The 24,660-nt window shown below is 48.3% G+C and overlaps 1 protein-coding gene across 1 annotated transcript in view; it reads left to right on the top strand.

The window, feature by feature from the left end:
* LOC147123877 (disintegrin and metalloproteinase domain-containing protein 12-like) overlaps positions 1–24,660 on the top strand; it is a 503,908-nt gene that overhangs the window by 47,206 nt on the left and 432,042 nt on the right. Inside the window, exon 2 of the mRNA XM_085967584.1 lies at positions 6,285–6,394. Coding sequence (XP_085823710.1) covers positions 6,285–6,394 — 110 coding nt within the window. The remainder of the gene's footprint in view (positions 1–6,284; positions 6,395–24,660) is intronic.

The raw sequence follows: 24,660 nt of genomic DNA, 5'->3' as shown, positions 1-24,660 counted from the left end.
AGAAGTTCTTCACACAAATGGGGTCTTTTTGAGCAAAATCCCTCCTGGAAATTCCTCTTCATCTCCATAAACTCATGATGCATCTCTAGGTAAATGTAACTGATTCACTCCCTCCCTCTTGATACGGCGTAATGCCCTCCTCCCTGTAAGATTCAGGATCACAGGCTCACACAGATTACCCAACAGGGCTTCAGAAGTTGTAAGGCTTTTATTAAAGAGCTACAGTTTTAAGGCATAATCAGATATTACATATAGTTTAAGCCGAGTATAATAGACATACAACCCGTGACAGTAGGAGCGATCTATAACTCCCGAATTGGAATGACACGGCCGGACGGACGGGGAGGCAGTAGGGTGGTCTCGGATTGGGTGGATTCCTGCAGTCTGCTGCAGTGGTCACTTCCGTTGGGTCATCTCTCAAGCTGCTGGAGGTGTTAGGCCATCAGCCACCTCAGAGGCTAAACTTGACCAAGGTGTTAGGCCACCTTGGGGAAGCCTTTGCCCCTGACTGCCTGATTTCCTCTCTCGGTCGTCTATATTTATAGTTATTTCGGTGGGCTGGTAATCACCTGTTGTCAATCATTTGATCCCCATCCTAGTGTCCAATTGTGAAGTGGGAAGGCCCCCTCACCGTCCCTTTCTGCATGGCTGATGAAGCCTCCCTCTTATCTTTCTGAGGAATGTTTTGTTATGTTTCTTTAAGGACATTTTATGACTTTTCGGCTCCATTTTTGTCTATTATCCCACCACCCTGTGATGTTTTGCATTTTACGATTCCCTTATCACCTCTATTTGTCTTTTGATGCTTGATATTCGACCTTGCTGGCATTTCTGCTCTCTGTTCCCGGCTGCTTGTTGTCTGTCTCTGTTCTAAGAATTAAAACCCATCTTTGAATCTAACAGCTATTTCTTACAATTCCCTTCTTTGAGAAGGAAATATCCTTATTGACTTCTCACAATCGGCTCTTGACTAATCTAGCTAGCTCTTATTGCTCTCTCAACTTGGGCGTTAGTTAGTAGGGAGTCTTGAAAATGAAGATTACTCCCATCCTTACAGTCCATTCCTTTGAGGAGAAGGAGCAACCTCTGACCCCTTACTCTAATTCAATTCACTGTTCCGGTGTTCCAATTCTGCCCCGCCTGTGGTCCCCTCTGTTTCTTCTATCTTTCCTGATGTTACCCCGCCTGGGGTCTCCTCTACATTGCTTCGGATCTTCTCTTTTGGTGTGCTCAATTAACTTGTTAGTGCTGGTTAGTCATGGGCATGAGTACCCAATTGGCTTATGTATCAAAGTCTTACTACACACGTTACATATATCAAATACACTATCATTACAAGTTGGATAACTACCAGAGCATGTGAAATAATACGAACCTAAGGGTGTGCTGATGTATTAAGCCCAATATCCCACCAGTGTGAGTTGTTCCCTATGCTGTCAATTTCAATATCCATTCTCGAGTTGTCTTGCTCCAAAACATAAAAATGCTTTAGGGAGGAATTCAGTCACATCATGAGCTCACTGATACCCTCAAACAACAGGGGAATGTCGTATCCGAGTATCCGAATGGGACAGGTCATGTTAGACCCATAAAGCATGGTAGTTGCGGTAGTAGTGACACAGGAGGCACCACCAAAACCACCTCATACTGGATTCGTACTGGTTTTTCCCATGCTCTGTTACCTACAAAACACAATTATTACAGTCACAGTTAAATTCAGTCTTACAATCATTTCAAGCAACATTACAGTTTCACATCTAATCGACAAATCATGGACTTAAAAGATTCTCCAGATCTCTCTTTTACTCTTATCCATCTTGTGGATAATTCTTACTAATCATGATTTCTCCTTAGCCCTCAATTGTCCCAATCCAGATTCCATGTAACTCTCCACTTCAACTTCAATTTCAATCCCTCTAACAGGTACCAGTGTGTTTAACTCTATTCTGATTGTTTCATTAATTAGATAGTTTCTCGATGGAGTATGTGTCAATGCTTTAAAAGTTGTCTCGCTCTCCTGAGCCACATTAACCATTTCATGTCTTGCTGTTGTCAAGTAACTGAGCATGTCTGAGACCCGTTCTTCAGTGCAGACTCACCATACATTCCTGGGTGGTAATTGCTTCACACGTAACGAATCACATTTGCACTCTCATATCAGTATCTCAATATCGTGCCACACGTGCCATCCGATACAAGCCTTTCTCGGGCTTTCAGGTATCTTATCGAAAGATTGTGGTCATCTGGAGATCTTCCTCTGCATGGTCCCGATGTCTTGGGTAGTGGCCAGACTATCAAATTCAGTTTTCTTAAAAGTTAATTATAGGCAGGGACACAAACATCTCCAAGAGAAAGCTATCAATTTACTATTCTTAACTACATTTTCCTGACTTTCACTAGAAAGTTTTGAAAATTCTCAATTGGTGGTGTAATTCTCCTGTTTCTATCTCGCACCATCAATCACTTCCTCTCTCCATTTTACACATCCCATTAATTATCATTCATATCTCATTCATGAGCCCTGGAGGAACTTTACTGTCCAGTACAATATTTAAGATTGAAAACATAGATCAAACATTCTCACTTGGTCCAAGTTATTAACACTTTTTATTTATCATTATTTTAGAGGATCTTTTATTTTCCCAAAAGTAACCCAATATATAGTGCCTGAGTCCATTTTGTCATTTCAAAATTATCCCAAAATCCAAACAGCAGTATTATTGAACTGACAATGTTCAATTTCATTTCTATCAACTTATCCTCCATTTCCAATTTCAGAAACAAGTGATTCCCAGGCTAGGTGGCTTACACAGTTGTTTTAACATTAGAGACAGAAGTGCTGCAATTAATTTACAAGGTAACTTCCATATAACAAAAGAAAGAAAATAATCCATTGTGACTCTGCTTAGAGCCCAAGGGGTTAATTTATCAAATCATAATTTTCCTTCTGTCACTGTGGTGAAATATTAACTTAAAATTAAGAAACTTAAATTTAATAATGTCCAATATCTTTAAATTTCATACTAAAGTTGTTGCTTGGTGAACTTAAACAGCTGTCAGTGGGAAGGGTTAACTTCTTTGCAGGATTTTAAGAAGGTGGAGCAAAACATTATCAGGCGCACGCAATTACGTTACTTCACGTAAATTTTAAAAAAACTTTCCCGATCGAAAAAGACAGTTGTGTTTTCACACTTTAACTAAACATGAACAGAACAGATAAAACAAAACAAAATAGCACATTCTTGCAGAAAACAGTAAATTGCGTCATATTTCTTATTGTCCTTTCTTCAGATGTCTTTCCAAAATACTGTAAAAACATTGAATATAACTGGAGAAAAAATTAGTTTTTCACATTTAAACAAATCAAATCAAACTGCTTGAGAAGATTTCACCATAGCAACCACGACTCCAAGGTTAAATCTTAGACTGAAACTTAATCTTTTGTTAAACAAACTTTTTGTTGTTCTTCTCAGTTTTTACACACCAGCTTAATTTAAATTGTAGTTCAAAGATTTTTTTTAATTCTTGGGGCACAATCTTATTCGCACATTCTTGAAACTTCCAAAATCCAAGACAAGACAAAAGATTTAAATGCTTTTAACACAGAAGTGGGTGGAGCTAAAACACACATAACAGAATCTTTTAAAGACAAACTTTCAGACAAAAGAAATACTGTAACTTCTTAAACATTCATAGTCAGGCAAACTTTCACACTTTAACACACACTTTCACACAAACTGAAATTCCAGCATTTTTTAAGGTTCCTTTCACTCAGCAATCTTGTGTTTTATTTGTCTCGGCACAGATGTTAATAACTTCCATGTTGGTAAAACTTTAAGTTTCTCTTTTTACATCGGTGTCTCAGCAGCTTTTCCTGGCTTTCCAAATCCCTGTTTTTTCCCTTCCTTTGCTGAGTTTTCAGATTGGTTAGTCTGCAAATTAGATCTTTTTCCTTCTTTATCTCTCCCTCTCTCCTGCACTTTATGCTTTACCTCCTTCAGGCTATCTATCAACTGTTCCCGGTGATATGCCAACACCATTGTATTTCTGGTTTTACCTTTCAACAAGCTCTTTACTGCTCCCTTCTTTCAGAGAGAAAAAAACACTATACACAGTCTAAGCAACGATCACGTGCGTTCGACCGGACCGCTCCCTTCCTTCAGAGAGAAAAAACACTATACACAGTCTAAGCAACGATCACGTGCGTTCGACCGGACCGCTCCCTTCCTTCAGAGAGAAAAAACACTATACACAGTCTAACCAATGATCACACGTGTTTGACCGGTCCCTCCGGTCATCCCAACTGGAACCTTACAACTCCTAACTCCGTGATCCCACTTCTGACACCAATGTAAGATTAGGATCACAGCCTCACACAGATTACCCAACAGGGCTTTAGAAGTTGTAAGGCTTTTATTAAAGAGCTACAGTTTTAAGGCATAATCAGATATTACATATAGTTTAAGCCGAGTATAATAGACATACAACCCGTGACAGTAGGAGCGATCTATGACTCCCGAATTGGAATGACACGACCGGACGGACGGGGAGGCAGTAGGGTGGTCTCGGATTGGGTGGATTCCTGCAGTCTGCTGCAGTGGTCACTTCCGTTGGGTCATCTCTCAAGCTGCTGGAGGTGTTAGGCCATCAGCCACCTCAGAGGCTAAACTTGACCAAGGTGTTAGGCCACCTCGGGGAAGCCTTCGCCCCTGACTGCCTGATTTCCTCTCTCGGTCGTCTATATTTATAGTTATTTCGGTGGGCTGGTAATCACCTGCTGTCAATCATTTGATCCCCATCCTATTGTCCAATTGTGAAGTGGGAAGGCCCCCTCACCGTCCCTTTCTGCATGGCTGATGAAGCCTCCCTCTTATCTTTCTGAGGAATGTTCTGTTATGTTTCTTTAAGGACATTTTATGACTTTTCGGCTCCATTTTTGTCTATTATCCCACCACCCTGTGATGTTTTGCATTTTACGATTCCCTTATCATTCTATTTGTCTTTTGATGCTTGATATTTGACCTTGCTGACATTTCTGCTCTCTGTTCCCGGTTGCTTGTTGTCAGTCTCTGTTCTAAGAATTAAAACCCATCTTTGAATCTAACAGCTATTTCTTACATCCCTCAGGTACTCGTCAAACCTCTTAAAGGACTCCTCCTCCCTACTTCAGCACTGTGTTCAGATCAGACTCATTGTATTGGCTCTTGCTCAAACTCATTCTTTGTCAGGATCTCAAAATTAGAATTTCTTTCTCCCTCGGTCTCCCCTTCATTCTATAATCTATAGGATTATCAAAGCCAAGCTTGACATCACATGGTGATTTACTTCACTGCACAGGACTCTGGTACTGAGAGATCCCATTGCTGGGGCCTGCTGGCGCTGGGAGAGCCCAGTGCTGGGGCCTGCTGGTACTGAGCGATCCCAGTGCTGGAGCCTGCTGACGCTGGGAGATCCCTGTGCTGGGGCCTATTGGTGCTGAGAGAGCCCAGTGCGGGGACCTGCTGGTGCTGGGAGATCCCAGTGCTGGGGCCTGCTGGTGCTGGGAAAGCCCAGTGCTGGGGCCTGCTGGTGCTGAGAGATCCCAGTGCTGGGGCCTGCTGGAGGTGGGTGATCACAGTTTGGGGCATGTTGGAGCTGGGAAAGCCCAGTGCTGGGGCCTGCTGGCACTGAGCGATCCCAGTGCTGGGGCTTGCTGGGGCTGCGAATGCCCAGTGCTGGGGCCTGCTGGAGCTGGGAAAGCCCAGTGCTGGGGCCTGCTGGAGCTGCGAATGCCCAGTGCTGGGGCCTGCTGGAGCTGCGAATGCCCAGTGCTGGGGCCTGCTGGAGCTGGGAATGCCCAGTGCTGGGGCCTGCTGGAGCTGGGAAAGCCCAGTGCTGGGGCCTGCTGGAGCTGCGAATGCCCAGTGCTGGGGCCTGCTGGAGCTGCGAATGCCCAGTGCTGGGGCCTGCTGGTGCTGGGAAAGCCCAGTGCTGGGGCCTGCTGGAGCTGCGAATGCCCAGTGCTGTGGCCTGCTGGAGCTGGGAAAGCCCAGTGCTGGGGCCTGCTGGAGCTGCGAATGCCCAGTGCTGGGGCCTGCTGGAGCTGCGAATGCCCAGTGCTGGGGCCTGCTGGAGCTGCGAATGCCCAGTGCTGGGGCCTGCTGGTGCTGGGAAAGCCCAGTGCTGGGGCCTGCTGGAGCTGGGAGATCTCAGTATTGCCGACTGTAACTATGCAACCTGTCAAGTAACATAAACACTGTGAGCTAAACTTTATGCCATTAAATCTCCCCATGTTTTTCAAACAGGAGATCGATTTAGCCAGCAAAAGCTCTTTGAAGAACTCAAGGATTACAAGTTCGTAGTTCCACATGTTTTATCAGGGAAACGGAAGCGGAGTGTAGCCGTACTGCCACAGGTAATTATTCTGACAGGGTCTACTGTCTGATTGCATTTACTTAACCCAGCCTGTTCCACCCCATCTGCTGCAATGGTCTAAATCTTCCAACGGTTTTAACGGAGGTGGGAGGGGTCGGAAAGCCCACCCGCTCCCAGGAGCGGGCCACCCATTTAAATATTATAATGAGGCAGGCGTGCCTCAGATTGATCCTGCATTTTAAACCTAACTGCGGCTGGTCGGGTTTCGCAGCGAGGACTGCTGGATCCAGGAGATAAGTGCCTTTACACATACCTCCTGGATCCAGCATCGCTGCCTAACCCACCATCCGTGATCGGAGACCTTCCTCGAGGCCTCCGATCCTCCACCTGCCCCCTCCAGGCCTCTGATCCCCCCCCGCAAGATCACCCCGCACCCCCGGCCCCAATGTTCTCTCCTTTCCCCCCAGCTCCCGATGGACTCTGCCTCCGGGCCCCGACCCCCCACCCCCCGGCCCCCACCCGATCCCTCCCTCCCTCCTCTCTGCGGCCTAGTGCCACAGGCCTACCCGCCCATAGCCAACTCTCCAGCTGGCTGGTTGCGGGTGGGAAACAGAGGTTTCAAATCAGGCCCTGCCATTAAACTGGGCAAGGCCTGTGGGAAACCCGTCCTCCCGTGTTCCACATCTGTTTCCGAGCCCCGCCCGGCTCCCAACCAACCTCCCGATTAAAATTCCAGCTCATGAGTTCAAATCCCACCATGACGGTTGGAAAATTGGAATGCAGTTTAAAAAGAATGTGGCAATAAAAAATTGGTATCAGTAAAAGTGACCATGAAGGAATGTTATTTAAAACCCAGCTGGTTCACTAATGTCCTTTATGGGAGGAAACCTGCCGTCCTTTCCTGGCCTGGACTATGCGCTCCACACCAATGTGGTTGATTCGTATCAAACTCAGGGTAACTAGGTGTGATGAAATATTCCATTCATCACTCATCAGTATTTCTCTGCCTGTGACTGTGGTTGGTTTCAGTTTCATTTCCATTGTATTGTACTGTGTGTAGGGCTCCGCCCATACCTGGCTCCTATGTAAGCTGGCCCAGCCTGCAGCACATCCAGTACGGCAGACCTCTGGATGGAAGATACATTCTCCTCTGTGTGTTACCTTCTAAGTCAATAAAAGCCTTGTTTTGTTTCGCTAACATCGAGTCTCGGATTTATTGAGGCACATCAATTTTATTGACTTAATTTTCAACACAATGGATCAACTCTTGAAACCCGAACGTTTGGATTTGGACCAGCATGCTTCGGACGCATCGGCACGCTTCGGACACTGGTTTATGTGTATGGAATTCTTCCTGGACAATTCCGCAGCCGTCAAAGACGCTACGGACGCTGCGAGTATGAAACTCGGAATTCTGCGGAATTGGGTAAGCCACCGGGTTTACCCCCTCATCCAAGACGCCGACACGTACCCGGCCGCCTGCGACATCTTAAAGGCGCATTACCAGCAGCCTACGAATGAGGTGTATGCTAGGCATCTGCTCGCTACTCGCGCACAGCGACCTGGGGAATCGGTGGAGGAGTTCCTAGGCACCCTGAAAACGCTTGGCAAAGACTGCAAGTGCCAAGATGTAAAAGCCGCAGTGTACACTGACGAGCTTGTTCGTGATGCCTTTATCACAGGCCTCAGCTCCACTTACATCCGGCAGAGACTGCTGGAAAAAACGGGATTGGACCTGAAACAGGCTGCGGACACAGCACGATCCCTGGATGTGGCCCAGAGAAACTCGGACGCCTACTCTTCAGCCCGCGCCGTCCACGCCGCCACGTGTGCACCAAGGGCGCCGCCATCTTGGAAGGCATCTTCCCCGCCCGGCAGCCCGACACCGTTGGGGCCCCGCTCTCCCCCCAGAAGCCCTACGACAGCCGCGACGTGTCGGGGACCCAACTGCTACTTCTGCGGGCAGCCGAAGTACACCAGAAACCTGTGCCCGGCGAAAGGCACCACCTGCTTTAAGTGCGGTAAGAAGGGGCACTTCGGGAAGGTGTGCAGAGGGAACCCCGCCGGAAAACCCGCCACCGTCGCGTGTGCGCTGTGGGAGCGGCCATCTTGGACGCCATCTTGCCCGACCTCGTGGGGTCCGCCATCTTGTGAGCAGACAGCGTGGACGCCATCTTGTCTCGATCAGGACCCTACAGTGGCATCGGTCACAGTGGACCAGACCAGGCCGCAACCGCTATCCAAAATCAATGGTGGACATCGAGGTAAACGGGTGCAGGGTTAAATGTTTAATTGACAGTGGAAGCACGGAGAGTTTTATCCACCCTGAACTGGTACAACAACTCTCCCTAAAGGTGGTCCCTACTCGGGGTACCATCTCTATGGCTGATAAAACCCAGACATCGACCATTATGGGTTACTGCACGGTACAATTGTCCATTAACGGAACTGTATACGATAATTTTAAAGTATTAATCATGAAGAATCTATGTGCGAGCGTGATCTTGGGCCTGGATTTCCAGTGCTACCACCAAAGCATCACGCTCAATTACGGTGGGTCCCAGCCGCCCCTCACAGTGTGCGGTCTGGCTACCCTGAAGGTAAAGCCACCTTCGCTATTCGCGAACCTTACCCCTAACTGCCGGCCAATAGCGACCAAAAGCAGGAGGTACAGCTGGGAGGACAGGCGGTTTATCGCGACCGAGGTAGACAGGCTCCTGAAAGAGCGCATTATTGAACGCAGCAATAGCCCGTGGCGCGCCCAAGTGGTGGTGGTAAGGGGTAGCGAGAAGAAACGGATGGTGATCGACTATAGCCAAACGATCAACAGGTACACCCAACTAGATGCCTACCCGCTACCCCGCATATCAGAAATGGTGAACCAAATCGCCCAATACCGGGTGTTCTCCACCATCGACCTCAAGTCAGCGTACCACCAGCTCCCTATCAGACCAGAGGACCGCCCGTACACCGCCTTCGAGGCGAACGGACGCCTCTACCAATTCCTCAGAGTCCCCTTTGGGGTGACGAATGGGGTCTCGGTCTTCCAGAGGGAGATGGACCGCATGGTCGATGACCACCACTTGCAGGCAACCTTCCCCTACCTCAACAACGTCACCATCTGCGGTCACAACCAGCAGGATCACGACTCGAACCTCGAGAGGTTCCTGAAAACCGCACAAAAACTCAACCTCACCTACAACGAGGACAAGTGCGTTTACAACACCACGCGCCTCTGCATACTAGGCAGCGTGGTGGAGAATGGGGAAATCGGACCAGACCCCGACCGATTGCGCCCCCTATGGGAGCTGCCCCTGCCCAACACTCCCAAAGCCCTGAAAAGGTGCCTGGGGTTATTTTCTTATTATTCCCAATGGGTCCCCAACTACTCCGACAAAGCCCGCCCCCTCTTGAAAGCATCCTCTTTTCCGCTCTCTGCTGAGGCCCATGCCGCCTTCAAAAGCATTAAGCAGGATATTGAGCGGGCCACGCTACAGGCAGTGGACGAGAACACTCCCTTTCAAGTGGAAAGTGATGCGTCTGACTTTGCCTTGGCGGCCACCCTCAACCAGGCGGGGCGGCCCATGTCTTTCTTCTCGAGGACCCTCCAAGGGCCCGAGATCAGACACTCCTCCGTAGAAAAGGAGGCCCAAGCCATCGTGGAGGCAGTGCGCCACTGGCGCCACTACCTAGCCGGCAAACGCTTCACCCTACTTACCGACCAGCGGATGTAGCGTTTATGTTCAATAATAAACAGAGGGGGAAGATTAAAAATGATAAGATTCTTAGGTGGCGGATCGAGCTCTCCACCTTTGATTATGACATCATTTACCGGCCAGGGGCCCTTAACGAATCCCCCGACGCCCTCTCACGAGGGATGTGTGCCAGCGCCACCGGGGATCGGCTACAGACCCTCCACAATGACCTCTGCCACCCAGGGGTCACGCGGCTGTTCCACTTCATAAAGTCCCGCAGCTTACCCTACTCGATTGAGGAAGTTCGGTCCCTGACCAGGAACTGTCGCACTTGCGCTGAGTGCAAGCCTCGGTTCTACCGCCCAGATAGAGCCCACTTAATCAAAGCTACACGGCCCTTTGAGCGGCTCAGCTTAGATTTCAAGGGCCCCCTCCCGTCCGTCGACCGCAATGTTTACTTCCTGAACATTGTGGACGAATACTCTCGTTTCCCATTCGCCTTCCCCTGCCCAGACATGACCAGCGCCACGGTCATTAAATGCCTCAACAGCCTGTTCTGCCTGTTCGGTATGCCGAGCTACATCCATACGGATAGGGGGGCGTCCTTCATGAGTGAAGAGCTACGCCAGTACATGCTGTCCAGGGGGATTGCCACGAGCCGTACCACCAGCTACAACCCCCGGGGTAACGGTCAAGTGGAGCGAGAGAACGGGACAGTATGGAAAGCAGTCACTCTAGCTCTAAGGACCAAAGGCCTCCCTATCTCCCGCTGGCAGGAAGTCCTCCCAGATGTGCTCCATTCGATACGGTCGCTATTGTGTACTGCCACTAATGCCACGCCTCACGAGCGAATGTTTGTCTTTCCCCGGAAATCCACCTCAGGCGTATCCATGCCGTCATGGCTCTCCACCCCAGGTCCGGTATTCGTGCGAAGGCATGTGAGGGGCCACAAGATGGACCCTCTCGTGGAGTCAGTGCACCTACTCCACGCCAACCCCCAATACGCATATGTCCGGCACGCCGACGGAAGGGAGGACACCGTGTCCATAAAAGACGTCGCCCCAGCCGGTAATGACAACAACCACGACAACAGCAGCAACAACGACCACAGCAACTCTTACCCACCCACTACTCTTTCATCACCCCCGGAAGAACATCGACCAACGGTACCCCCACCAACTACCCCTTCAACAACCCTGGTGGCACCCCCGGCAGAGACCCAGGAGGCCACCGGGGACACCCAGCCGACACCCGCGGCACCACAACAGCCACGTCGGTCGCAGAGGACTATCAAACCCCCGAACAGACTAAATCTATAGAAGGGGTGAATGTGATGAAATATTCCATTCATCACTCATCAGTATTTCTCTGCCTGTGACTGTGGTTGGTTTCAGTTTCATTTCCATTGTATTGTACTGTGTGTAGGGCTCCGCCCATACCTGGCTCCTATGTAAGCTGGCCCAGCCTGCAGCACATCCAGTACGGCAGACCTCTGGATGGAAGATACATTCTCCTCTGTGTGTTACCTTCTAAGTCAATAAAAGCCTTGTTTTGTTTCGCTAACATCGAGTCTCGGATTTATTGAGGCACATCACTAGGGATGGGCCATAAATGCCTGCCTTGCCAGCAATGCCCACAAGACCATAAGAATTAGGAACAGGTGTCGACCATTCGGCCCTTCGAGCCTGCTCCACCACTCAATAAGATCATGGCTGATCATTGACCTGAACTCCATTTTCCCGCCCGATCTCCATATCCCTTGATTCCCCTAGAGTCCAAGGGGGAAAGATTGGGTATCATCCATTTTGGGGCTAATATCGGCTGGGCGCAAACATTAGCACCCGGCACTAATTATCGTCTCCGACTGCAAAATTCTCCTCCATCACCCCTGGAGGTGATTGGAGCGGTAAATCAAGCGCTACACACCTCTCTTAAGTGTGGGAGCGAGGCGCTACCTCAGAACACTACAGAAGCTCAGGCGATGTCAGTTACCATGGAAGCCAGACAGACTGGCGCCGGCAATTTCTTAAAGGGGAGGGGCCATCTTGCTGGCCAGCCACACCCTGCTCATTGCAACCTTGAATCTCGGCCTGGAGAGACCTCTGAAGCAATTGTGTTAGAAGCACGAATGGCTAGGCCCAGGGAAAGAGCTCGGCACTTAGGAACCTCAAAAGTGGTGCTGAGGACCCAAAACTCCTTAGGACAGTGTTAAATCTCTCCAGACGTCTCTCTCCCTCTCAACCTGCGTGCACCAAAAGTTTTGCCGACAAGAAAAGGCAGGTAGCGCCCGCCTTTAAATAGCGCTCCCCCAGCCCCTTCCTGACTTGAAAACGTTCCCCTCTACCTGTCGTTCCTAGCGGCAGGCGCTGAGGCAGGGGGCGCGACTCAATATCCGGTCCGGGGCGCTACCGTGGCGTTGCACGCGCGACTGATGACATGATCTGCGGGCGCAGGAGATCATGGCGGTAGTGTTTAGCGCCGCCGCAAAACGACTGGACAGTTTCGCAAGCGGCACTAAACTCAGGTGCTAGGTTCCTAGCGCCCCATTAGCGCCCCCAGGAGACGCTAACGGGAGGCGCTGACCAACTGAATTTTTCCCCCAAAAGTCTATTTATCTATTCCTTGAATATACTCAACGACTCACCATCCACAGCCATTTGGGGTAAAGAATTCCAAAGATTCACAACCCTCTCAGTGAAGAAATTCCTTCTCATCTTAAATGGCCGACCCCTGATGTGGAATCTTCGAGATAGAGCAGAATCCTGATCATTGGCCAGAGTAATTCTTTCATTTTATATAGTTCAGGCTCTCAATACTGATGTTTTTTTTAAAACAAAGTAAAACGGGACTTCCTACTTTTCTTTTTCTGTATAGGGCAATTTTCGACTCCTACCACTGATGCTACTTCAAGGAGTCTTTTTATTTCTTTTACTACGGTAGGAGGGGTCCGTTGGTCTCGTCTGTGGACAGGAGGTGGTTCCGGAGCTGGGGCGAGGAGGTTTCTGAAGCTCCCATGTCCTGTCCACCTTCATTTGGATCATACTGTACCTGTGGAGGTGCCCCTTCAGGCAAGGGCGCCTCACTGAGTGGGGGCGTCCCATTAGACGCCCCTTTTTCATCATCCCATTGGAGTAGATGATTCAGTCTCACCATGCTCATGATCGTGGCTTGCTGTCTTCCTGACCTGCTTGTGGGCTGAAAAAGCTTCATTGGTTAATGTGAAACCATTTGATTTTCTTGGGTAACTGAACTGTGTATACCATAGAACAAGCTTTGTCAACAATGTTATACGGCCCCTTGTAGAGGGGTTCAAAAACTCCCACCCTCACATAGTTTCGTATATTACCTGGCTCTCTCCTTCCCACTCCTGGGGTTTACTCGGAGCCAGGTGTAGTTGGTTGCGTTGGTGTGTCTTCCCAATGTCGTGGGCAGCCCTCAAGTTCAGTTCTTTCAAAGTTCCCCACAGGTCACTCAGGAATTTGTCCCGAGTGACTCCTTTCACTTGTTTCTCAGTCAGACTGGGGACCAACAGGTGTGTGGGGGTTGGCATGGGTCTCCCTGTTACCAATTCATGAGGGGAGTGACCTGTTCCTTTGGATCTGTTAGTACGTATCCCCATAAGGATTAGGGTAAGTCCCTTGTAGTGGCGCTTCTTAGTTTCCAAACAGGCAGGCCACTGAGCTGCGGGGCCTTTAACAGCGAGTAGACGCGTGTCGAAATAAAACGTTCCCAAACGTAGCTTTGTCCTTTAAACTGTTTACTATAACACTTAACAAACGGAATTACAAAGCAAACACGTATAAACGAACACGGTCAAAAACTGTACTGCTCCAAACCTCACAGCTTCTGCCTCTTTCACCACGTGCAGTTTAAACTGTAAGATGGCTGCACCCATGTGTGGCTTAGGGACTGTTCCATTGTGGCAAGAATGAAGGGGGTGTCGGACTATACTACTGGAGCAAGAAAATAGGGGGTTTCTTAATACAATAAGTCGGTCAGGTAAATTAACTGTATTATGCCATTTAGCCACTATTTTAAAGTATTTTCTTAAGCTTTTATGGCTCTTACATTCCAGCCCCTAATTGACTAGGCACATGAAGCATATCAATTACTCAAACATTCTTAAGAGTCATAAACTAATGAGTTCAACAGATTTACAATATAAATGTCCACTTTTTTCGTTCAGGAACCTTTCACGCTGCTTCTTGTAGCAGGCAGAGCTTTGTGATCGGTCTTTCCAGGGTACTGGTCTTGGTTTGCAAACAAACGCGACGAACGACGCCTCTGGAGTCTGGCATGGTCTTAATTATTTTTCCCATCAACCAAGAATTTCTAGGGGCTGAATCATCCACGATTAAGACAATGTCTCCGACAATGAAGTTCCTCTTTGTTTTGGACCATTTTTGACGCTCCTGTAGCAGAGGTAAGTATTCTCTTGTCCATCTGGTCCAGAAAAGGTATGACATATACTGAACTTGCCTCCACTTCCGACGGGCATACAGATCTTCCTTTTTGAAGACTCCCGGGGGCATGGCTGGCTGTGTTTTCAACAACAACAGGTGGTTCGGAGTCAGGGCTTCGAGGTCATTGGGATCATCTGATGTCTTAGTTATCGGTCGGTCATTAATGATGGCTTCGACCTCGCACAGAACGGTTTGGAGTCCCTCGTCGTCAAGCGCTTGCTGCTTCAGTACAGAACTGAGTAGTTTTCTTACGGTGCGTATCTGTCTTTCCCAGACACCTCCGTGGTGGGATGCAGCCGGAGGATTGAAGATCCACTTAATTCCTGTTTGCATCATGGCTTCCTGTATTTTAAGCTGATTCCAACCTTCAATCGCTTCCCGTAGTTCTCTCTCCGCTCCGACGAAATTGGTGCCATTATCAGAACGCATAATGGACACCTGTCCTCTTCTACAGACAAAGCGCCGCAAGGCGTTAATACAGGAATCAGTGTCAAGCGTGTGTGCCACCTCAATATGAACTGCTCTGATGGTCAAACAAGTGAAAAGCACACCATATCTCTTGACAAGGCTCCGTCCTCGCTTTACCTCGAAAGGCCCGAAATAGTCCACCCCTACGTTTGTAAATGGGGGCTTGCCTGGTAACAAACGGTCTTCAGGCAGGTCTGCCATTTTCTGCTCCCCAGCTCTAGCGTGTAACCATCTGCAAACAATGCATTCAGAGAGTATTTTTCTTATTACGGAATTAGCTCCTGGAATCCAGTATCTTTGTCTTAGCTTCGCAAGCACGTGATTCCTCCCACTGTGTCCAATACTCTGGTGTATATGCTGAAGAATGAGAGTAGCAACCCGGAGGTCCTTAGAAAGGATAGCAGGATGCTTGGCCTCCTCTGGCATAGCAGATTTGTTTAGTCTCCCTCCCACCCTCAGTACTCCATCTTGCAGTGTAGGGTCCAGCTTGTAGATATGACTACCTTTCTTGATTGGAGTATTTCGCTGTAGAGCTTCGATTTCTTCTGGGTATCTTTGTCTTTGACTGAAGCGAACTATCTCCTTCTCAGCCTTGGCCAAATCCTCCACGGTCAGTGAATTCTTGCCCAATGTGGTCTTGTGCTGATGCATGTACTGCTGTAGAAGCATTCTCTGCTTATCAGGGTTACTTTCAGACTGACTGATAGTGGCTCGGTACTCTTTTCTCTTACCGCTCCGGTGTAGCAGCAACTCTTTCAACCTTAGGAACCATGCAACTGCTTTCCTCAACTGGTGCCATCCTGAGAAATGGTTAATAAGCTTGTTCACTGTGTCGAAGTTCTCTTTCGTATTTATGAGATTTACTGTGACTGATCTCTTGACTTCGACTTCGTCTTCAGCAATCTGACTTGGCATATCTGGTCTTTCTGGCCATGATCTCTCTGTTTCCAGCAGATAACTTGGGCCTTGTATCCAAGTTTCGCTCCTCGTGAAGTTTTCAGCCTTCAATCCCCGTGAGGCTTGATCTGCTGGGTTTAATGAGGTGTTTACATACCTCCATTGAGATGGTTGTGTAGCTTCTCTAATGGATGAGATTCTGTTTGCTACGAAGGTCTTGAAGCGTATCTTCTCATTCTCTATATACTTCAGCACCGTCGTGCTATCCGTCCAGAAGACAGATTCTTCTAATGGGAGCTGTAACTCTTTACGCATCACCTGGTCAACTTTAACTGCAACAACCGCTGCCGTCAATTCCAGTCTCGGAATGGTGACCTGCTTCAGCAGAGGCACCCTGGATTTCCCCATGAGGAGGGCACCATGTTTCTGGCCCTGTTGATTTGTCAGCAAGAGGTAAGTAGCCGTGCCATAGCCGTCCTCACTGGCGTCCGAGAAATGATGTAGTTGAGCCGTCCTTGTAACTCCAAAACTCGCGGGCTTGATGCATCTACTGACGTTGAAGCTAGAAAGTTGTTGCAAATCTGTCAGCCATCTGTGCCATCTCTGAGCTTGACCTTCTGGGATATCTTCATCCCATCCTCTCTTGTCTCTACACAGCTCTCGTAGCATCAGCTTCACCGGCAGAATGAGTGGTGCCAGGAATCCGAGAGGGTCGTAGATGGAACTGACCACGGAGAGAATCCCTCGTCTTGTGGATGGTCTTTCGTTCACCATTATCCTGAAGTTGAACGTGTCTGACTCGATGCACCATTGTACACCAAGAGCTCTCTCGATAGGAAGGACATCGTGGCTCAGGTCCAGATCTTTGACTTCAGTGGCTCTTTCCTTTTCTGGGATAGAAGCTAGAACTGCTCTGCTGTTGCTTATCCACTTAGTCAGATGGAATCCTCCATTCGAACACAGAGTTCTAAGGTCTCTTGACAGTGCGATGGCATCGTCTTCTGTTGACACGGACTTCAGACAGTCATCGACATAAAAGTTTCTGAAGATTGTCTCCACGGCCTCTGATGGTGCTTTGCCTTTGCCATCTTCTGCAGTTTTTCTGAGAGCGTAGCTTGCACAGCTGGGAGATGATGTAGCTCCAAACAAGTGTACGGCCATTCTACATTCCACCATCGCTTGACTAACGTCGCCATCTGGCCACCAAAGGAAACGCAGAAGATCAGCATCTTCATCAGGGATTCTGACTTGGTAGAACATTGATTCTATGTCTGCCATCATGGCAACGAGCTCTTGTCTAAACCTAGTCAAGACGCCAATGAGGGTATTAGTAAGATCAGGACCTTGAAGCAGCTGATCATTCAGTGAAGTTCCTCTGAATGAGGCGGCGCAGTCAAACACTACACGGATCTTTTTCTTCTTTGGGTGATACACCCCGTGATGAGGAATGTACCAGACCCTTCCATCGTCTCTGTTCAACTGTTCTTCAGGCACTTTTACAGCATAGCCTTTCGCTATGATGTTTCTCATGAAGTCTTTGTAGTCTTCGTGAAAGTCGGGGTTCTTGTTCAGCTTTCTCTTTAGACTGATGGCGCGTTGCTCTGCTATGCAGCGATTGTTCGGCATCTTCGCGGTCTGTCTTCTCAGTGGCAAACCAATGTGATAGTGGCCATCAATGAACTGTGTAGGCCTTGTCATCAAATCCATGAACTGATGGGTCTTCTTGTGACATCTCTGTCTTTTCCTCACAGCTGTGTTCTGAGAAGTCTGCGTTGAACTGCTGTATCAACAGCTCTTCGATGCTTGCGATCGAGATGCGATTAACTGTGACATTTTGTCGTTCCTCCTTGTTCGACTTGTTGCCATCATCTCTCCTTACCAGTCCATTGACTACCCATCCAAGGGCTGTCCTGACGGCGTAGGGTCCGTCATCCTTGCTGTTTATCACCTGCCATGGCTCCATAGTTTTGTAGGCATTGGTTCCAATTAATAGGCCAATTTCTGCTTCAATGTATGGGAGACGCACCTTTTCTAGGTAAGGCCATCTATCCACATCCTTCTGCAGGGCTAGGTTCCCTATTCTAACAGGAATCTCCCTCTGTGTGAAAACATTAGGCAGGTCTATGAAGTCCTTCTCTTCAAGTCCACACACTTCTAGGTCTGACAGGATATAACTTTGCATTGCCTTCTCATGACCCATGGTGCGTAATAGGATTTCTGTTCTTCTGCCTCTAACGTTCAGCTGTCGCATGAGTGATTCTGTGCAGAACGTTGCTGAACTACCTGGATCCATGAAGGCGTAAGTCTCCACAACCTTCTCACTCCTCTTAGACTTGATCCTTACTGGTACGATGGCGAGAATACAATCACTGTCACCGGCCCCAGTAAGTCCACAAGTCTCTGGTTCTAGCGACACCAGAGCACTTGAAACAACCGTCTCGTCGGTATTGTTTTCTTCACTCTTCTTAGGGACTTGTTCTTCTTTATGGATATGCAGCAGACTGGGATGTTTCCGAGTGCACTCTCTGCATGTTGTTCTTTGCTTACAGTTTCTACTCAGGTGCCCCTGAGAGAGACATCCAAAACATAGGCCGTTGCACTTCAGGAATTCGATTCTGTCCTTATGTGGCTGTGCTTTGATGTCGCTGCAGAAATCCAATGTATGATTCTTCTGGCAGAATAAGCATGGCTTCTGAAAGGCATCAGCAGACGTCCCTGTGCTGCTCCTTTTGGTAGAGGAGTTCTGGGGCCTTTCTTCCTCGGCCTGAGTGACGATAGTTGCAAAGCTGCTTCCCCTGGAACCACCTTTCCTGAGAGTCTTTGATTCAACAGGCTTGGCTTTCACTCTTCCATCAGTAGTCGGGCTGACATCCTGGATGTTTCCAAACAATGGGTCCCTAGCAATTTTAGCCTGTTTGTCTATGAAATTCACTAAGTCTGCAAACCTGGCTCTACTTTTACGTCTCTCCATTATCTCAAAGGCTGTTCTTCTCCATTGTTCTCTCATCCTGTAAGGAAGCTTAGAGATGACGATTCTCATAGTCGTAGGATTGTCCATCTCTTCCATGAATTCAACATCCTCCATGGTGTTGCGACATCCTATGAGGAAAAGAACGTATGCGTTCAATGCCTCTCCGTCCTCCGATCTGATCTGTGGCCACTTGGTAGCCTTTTCGATATATGCAGTGGCTATCTTCAGCTCGTTACCATAGTGCTCCTGCAGCAACTTCCTGGCTTCTATGTATCCCCGGTCCGGTCTCATGTGTTCACAGCTTCTGACCAGGTCTTGTGGTTTACCACTGGTGTACTGTCCCAGGTAGTACAACTTATCACTGCTGCTCTCTGTCTTGGAGTCAATGGCTTGTTCAAAGGATCTGATGAAGGGCTTATACTTGAGTGGGTCGCCTTGGAACACTGGTATGTCTCTTTGAGGGAGTCGAAACAGATTCTGTTGTTTTACAAGCATCTCTGTAATTTCGTTCTGACGTTGCATCACTCGGTATAGGCTTCTCCCTGTGTCTTCAGGCCTCTGGTGGTCATCAGCAGGGTCTAGTCTAGACCGTCTGACGTCTGGGGTAGCATCACGTGCTCCTGTTAGTGGAGAGGCCACTCTTCCACGCTGTAATGCCGGGGAATTGCTTTCGGGCTCTGTTGTAACTCTTGAAGGTGCCCTGGATCCAACTCTATGTGGCAACGTTGACTGGCAGTGGCTCCCGCCGTCCCGTGAGCCTTCATAATCTTCGTACGCACTCAACCTGGCATCTGAGACCTCGATAGCTGTTTTCATCTCCAGCCGTTCTTTCTTTGCCTGCACCTGGGCCCGCTGGGCCTGCACTTGGGCCTGTTGGGCCTGCACTTGGGCCTGCAGTTGGGCCTGCAGTTGGGCCTCTTGGACCTGCAGTTGGGCCTCTTCCCGTTCAAGAGCTTGCTTCTCATCTAAAGATGCTGCGCGCGCCATCAACGCCGCCCGTTCAGCCTCCGCTCTCATGCGTCGCGACGAGCTTGTGGTGGAAGCGACTGACCTGCGTCCAGAAACAGAGCTACCTTCTTTTCGATTTTTGCTCGGTCTGGCGGAAGTCTCTGAAATGCTATCGTCTGGTCCGACTTCATCGTCAACTTTATCTTTCTCTGCTGTATCAGCATCTTGACGAATCTTTAAAATCCACTGTTCCGTGGCCTTGATATAGTCCTTAATGCTGGTTGATTTAAGATCAAACCAGTTGTGCTGATCATCGTTTCCCTCTTCTTCAGACAGAAGTGCTAATACATCTTCATTGAGTACATTAAATTCTTCATGCAGCTTGGAGAAATCGTAATACAGTATGTCTTCAGCTTTCTTAATATTAGCATTATCTTCCATGAGGCGATCAATTATCTTCATTTTTCCAGTTATCTGAGCTAATTTAGCCTTCCTTGCACCTATGCTTCTATGTAACTTCTCTTCCATTGCCTTTGGGGTGAGCTTTATTTCCCTCTTTTGGCTAGCAATCCTTCTGGCTGAGGGAAGCTCCTGGCTCCGCAAGGCCTCGGCCATTTTACCCGCAGCTCTTATTTAGCTTCTCAATAGAATGAACAAAGCAAGTAACAGTCACTGTACCTTCGCTTTCTTATATTGTCGTCTGGCTCCGTGACCATTCATGTATACGTTCGCCGACGATTCCGTCCCTTCCTTCTTAGGGAGCAAGTTTTTGACTAATGTAGTGGCGCTTCTTAGTTTCCAAGCAGGCAGGCCACTGAGCTGTGGGGCCTTTAACAACGAGTAGACGCGTGTCGAAATAAAACGTTCCCAAACGTAGCTTTGTCTTTTAAACTGTTTACTATAACACTTAACAAACGGAATTACAAAGCAAACACGTATAAACGAACACGGTCAAAAACTGTACTGCTCCAAACCTCACAGCTTCTGCCTCTTTCACCACGTGCAGTTTAAACTGTAAAATGGCTGCACCCATGTGTGGCTTAGGGACTGTTCCATTGTGGCAAGAATGAAGGGGGTGTCGGACTATACTACTGGAGCAAGAAAATAGGGGGTTTCTTAATACAATAAGTCGGTCAGGTAAATTAACTGTATTATGCCATTTAGCCACTATTTTAAAGTATTTTCTTAAGCTTTTATGGCTCTTACATCCCTCATCCCACTTAGCGTACTGTTCGTTTAATTCCTTTCGCAGGGCCGACTTCAACATACGGTTCATTCTTCCCACAATCCCCGATTGTAGGTTATGTGCCATTTCCCTTCAATCCCAAGCAATTTCAGAGTGGTTTGCGTTACCTGACCTGTAAAATTACTTCCCTGGTCTGACTCTACCACATCTGGAGAATACCTCTCTAACTAAGGTCTTGGCCGTTGTTGTGTATGTAATATGTGTGCTACTTTGAACCTATGGACAGGACTGCACTACTTGTTGGGCGTAGTGATACGCAGTACCACTCCTGGCCATAGGGGTATAAATAGTACTGTGGGTACTGATCTCCCCTCAGTTCCCGCCTGTGGGCATGAAGTAAAGACCTACGTATAGTCCCTACCTCCAACCAGTAAAGACCTGTTTTATTGTTACTGATTAAGTCTGAGTATTAATTACTTGAACAACTCACAGATTTAACACTGGCGACGAGTCTGATTCGGACCCTGCGGCAGTCACTCCACGGCAGCTTCGTCCACAGCCAGGACGTTGCAGAGAGGTTTCCACCCTCTCCACCCCACTGGAAGACATCCTGACCTCGGAGCCTCCATCGGCGACCATCAGCTTCTTCTCCAGCTTGGTGGTGGGTAAGCCGTTGTCTGAGCCGGGCAGCGACGCGACAGGCAGTCGACCGCGTTGGCCGCACGAACGGGGCTGGGGGAGCTGGAGGAATAGGGCGCGAGAGCCGCTTCGAGCGGGAGGCGTTTCAACGGAGCGATCGCATCTCCTGATAAGAGCCGAGAGCCGCTTCGCGATCCAGCGATCGCATCCGCTGATAAGGGCCGCACTCGGGCGATCGCGGCGAAGATAAGGGCCGCACTCGGGGGCTGAAGGGAGACGGCGTTGGGGGATGGGTGAAGACCGCCAAGCGCGGGAAAACCGCCATTTTGTGGGCGGAGGACGACGGCAAGAGCGGGAAGCCGCCATCTTGGATAGCAGTAAAAAAAAAAAAAATCTGAGAAATTGCAAATCTACAATGCCTAAACACGGGAATATTAGCACCTTTGATAGTGACCTCGAAGATTGGGCCATATATGTTGAAAGAGTAAAAAATTATTGTAAGGCCAATAAAATTCGTGACCAAGATAAAGCTCTAACATTATTAAATTTAATGGGTGCGAAGACATACGGGCAATTGAAACACCTGTTATCACCAGATGAACCGGCGGATAAGACGTTCGATGAGATTGTTACTGTCCTGAAAGATCATCTAAACCCCACGCCGCTGATGCTAGCGGAACGATTTAAATTTTACGACAGAAGGCAGCTACAGCATGAAAGCAATGCTGATTATTTGCTGGAATTGCGTAAATTAGCGAAATATTGCCAGTTTGGAACGGGACTGACAGAGGCACTTCGAGACAAATTTGTGTGTGGTTTATTTAAACAGGATACACAAAAGCGACTGCTCGAGGAGAATGAGCTGACGCTTGAGAAGGCGGTCACTATGGCAGCAGCACACGAAGCCGCAGCGAGAGGCACGGCAGTAATGCAGCTACGGTCACCGGAGCTCAGTGCACACAAATTGGGTGTGAGTTCTGGCAAATGTTATCGTTGTGGAAAGACAACGCATGATCAGAACCAGTGTTGGTTTAAAAACCAAGAATGTAGAACTTGTGGTAGGCTTGGACATATAGCTAGAGTATGCAGGTCAGCGAAGAAGACCAGCAACAAGAAGTCACCGCAAGGAAAATACGCAAAGGTACACAAGGTGACCGAACAGGAGTCCGATTCAGACGCTAGCAGTAATGAACTGGCTAGCTTAAGAGTACTCAACGCTGGTAAGGGTGCAGACCTCCAGACAATTTGGGTCACTCTTCAGATAGAAGGAGTCCAAGTAAAACTGGAATTGGACACTGGATCGGCATTGACGGTCATAAATAAGAAAGATTACGGAAAGTTATTCCAACATATTCCCCTACAGGATACGGGGATTATATTGGAAACATACACGGGGCAAAGAGTGTACCCCATCGGGAAAATAGAGGTTGCAGTGGTCCACAAGGGCGAAGACAGTCAAATAATGGACTTATATGTGATATCTGAAGGAGGTCCTCCACTACTAGGACGGGAGTGGATTAGGAAAATGAATATGGACTGGCATTTCCTACAAACAATAACGAGTGAGAACTCGGTGAAGATAGTCGGCCCAGACTCTGGAACGGATGATGGTAAGCCCAACTCAGGTGCAAAAGACAAAGTTTCAGCACAGAATTCCACTGAGCAACAACAACATAGTTTAACTGTGGATTCTGAGTCTGGCAAGTCTACTGATGTGCCCATTTCTGAGGGACACCGGGCTCGAACTCAACTCCATTTCAAACTACAACAGCAATTAGAACAAATGCTTCGCCGTTGTGAGCAAGAGTTGAATGCAACGAAAGAGTTCTTTGATATAGAGTTGGAGAATCTGGAAAGACAACAGAAGCAGCTGATGGAGAAAATGGAACAGGAGCACACAAAACGTCTGATGTCAGAGGAGTTAACGGTCAGCCAACTCCTGCATATGCGATTGCTGGATCGCGAAGTGGCTCCCGACCGAAGCGGCTCTCGGCCCTTATCTTCTGTCACTGTGGGGAAATACTCACTTAAAATGAAGAAGCTTAAATTTAATAATGTCCAATATCTTAAAATTTAGTTGTTGTGTGGTGAATTAAAAAAAGAAGCTGTCAGCAGAAAGGGTTAACTCCTTTGCAGGTTTGTAAGGAGGCGGAGCAAATTGTCAGATGCATGCAATTGCATCACTTCATGTAAATCTTAACAAAGCTTTCCCAATCAAAAAAGACAGGTGGGTTTTCACATTTGAATAGGTTAGTTAACCTATTAACCTGAGTGCAGTTTAAACAGATGCTGCGAGTTGGGAATTGGTTTTTACTTTACACCAAGGAAAGAGTCCGAGAGCGGGAGCAGTCAAACAACAACAACTGCGAAACCACTAAAGTGACATCACAATCAGGGAAGGAGTTGATTGGTAAGTAGGACCTGGTGAGTATTTCTACAGTCCAGTCGTTAAAGTCAAAGTAAGGTCTCTAGAGTAAGTAGTGTTTAAAGGGAAGTAAGGTCCCTAGTGTATTTAATATTATTTAATTTAAAGGAAGTAAAGGGAGTAAATTAAGGGTAGGACATGGCAGGGCAGCTCGGCAGCGTGGAGTGCTCCTCCTGTGCTACGTGGGAAGTCAGGGACACTTTCGGTGTCCAGGGCGAACACATGTGCAGGAAGTGTCTCCAGCTGCAGCTACTCGAAATCCGCGTTTCAGAGCTGGAACTGTGGCTGGAGTCACGGTGGAGCATCCACGAAGCTGAGATCTTCGTGGATAGCACGTTTAACGAGGTGGTCACACCGCAGGTAAAGAGTGCACAGGCAGACAGGAAATGGGTGACCGCCAAACAGAGTAAAAGAACTAGGAAGGTAGTGCAGGAGTCCTCTGGGTCCATCTCCCTCTCCAACAGATTTTCCGTTTTGGATACTGATGGGGGAGATGGTTTCTCAGGGGAATGCAGCAAGAGTCAAGTCCATGGCACTACGAGTGGCTCAGCTGCACAGGAGGGCAGGAAAAAGAGTGGGAGAGCAATAGTGATAGGGGATTCTATCGTAAGGGG

Source organism: Somniosus microcephalus, chromosome 2 (genome assembly GCF_052327205.1).
Source record: "Somniosus microcephalus isolate GS21.2 chromosome 2, FLI_Smic_1.0, whole genome shotgun sequence".
Lineage (NCBI taxonomy): Eukaryota > Metazoa > Chordata > Chondrichthyes > Squaliformes > Somniosidae > Somniosus > Somniosus microcephalus.
This window is presented reverse-complemented; position numbering and strand designations above follow the sequence as displayed.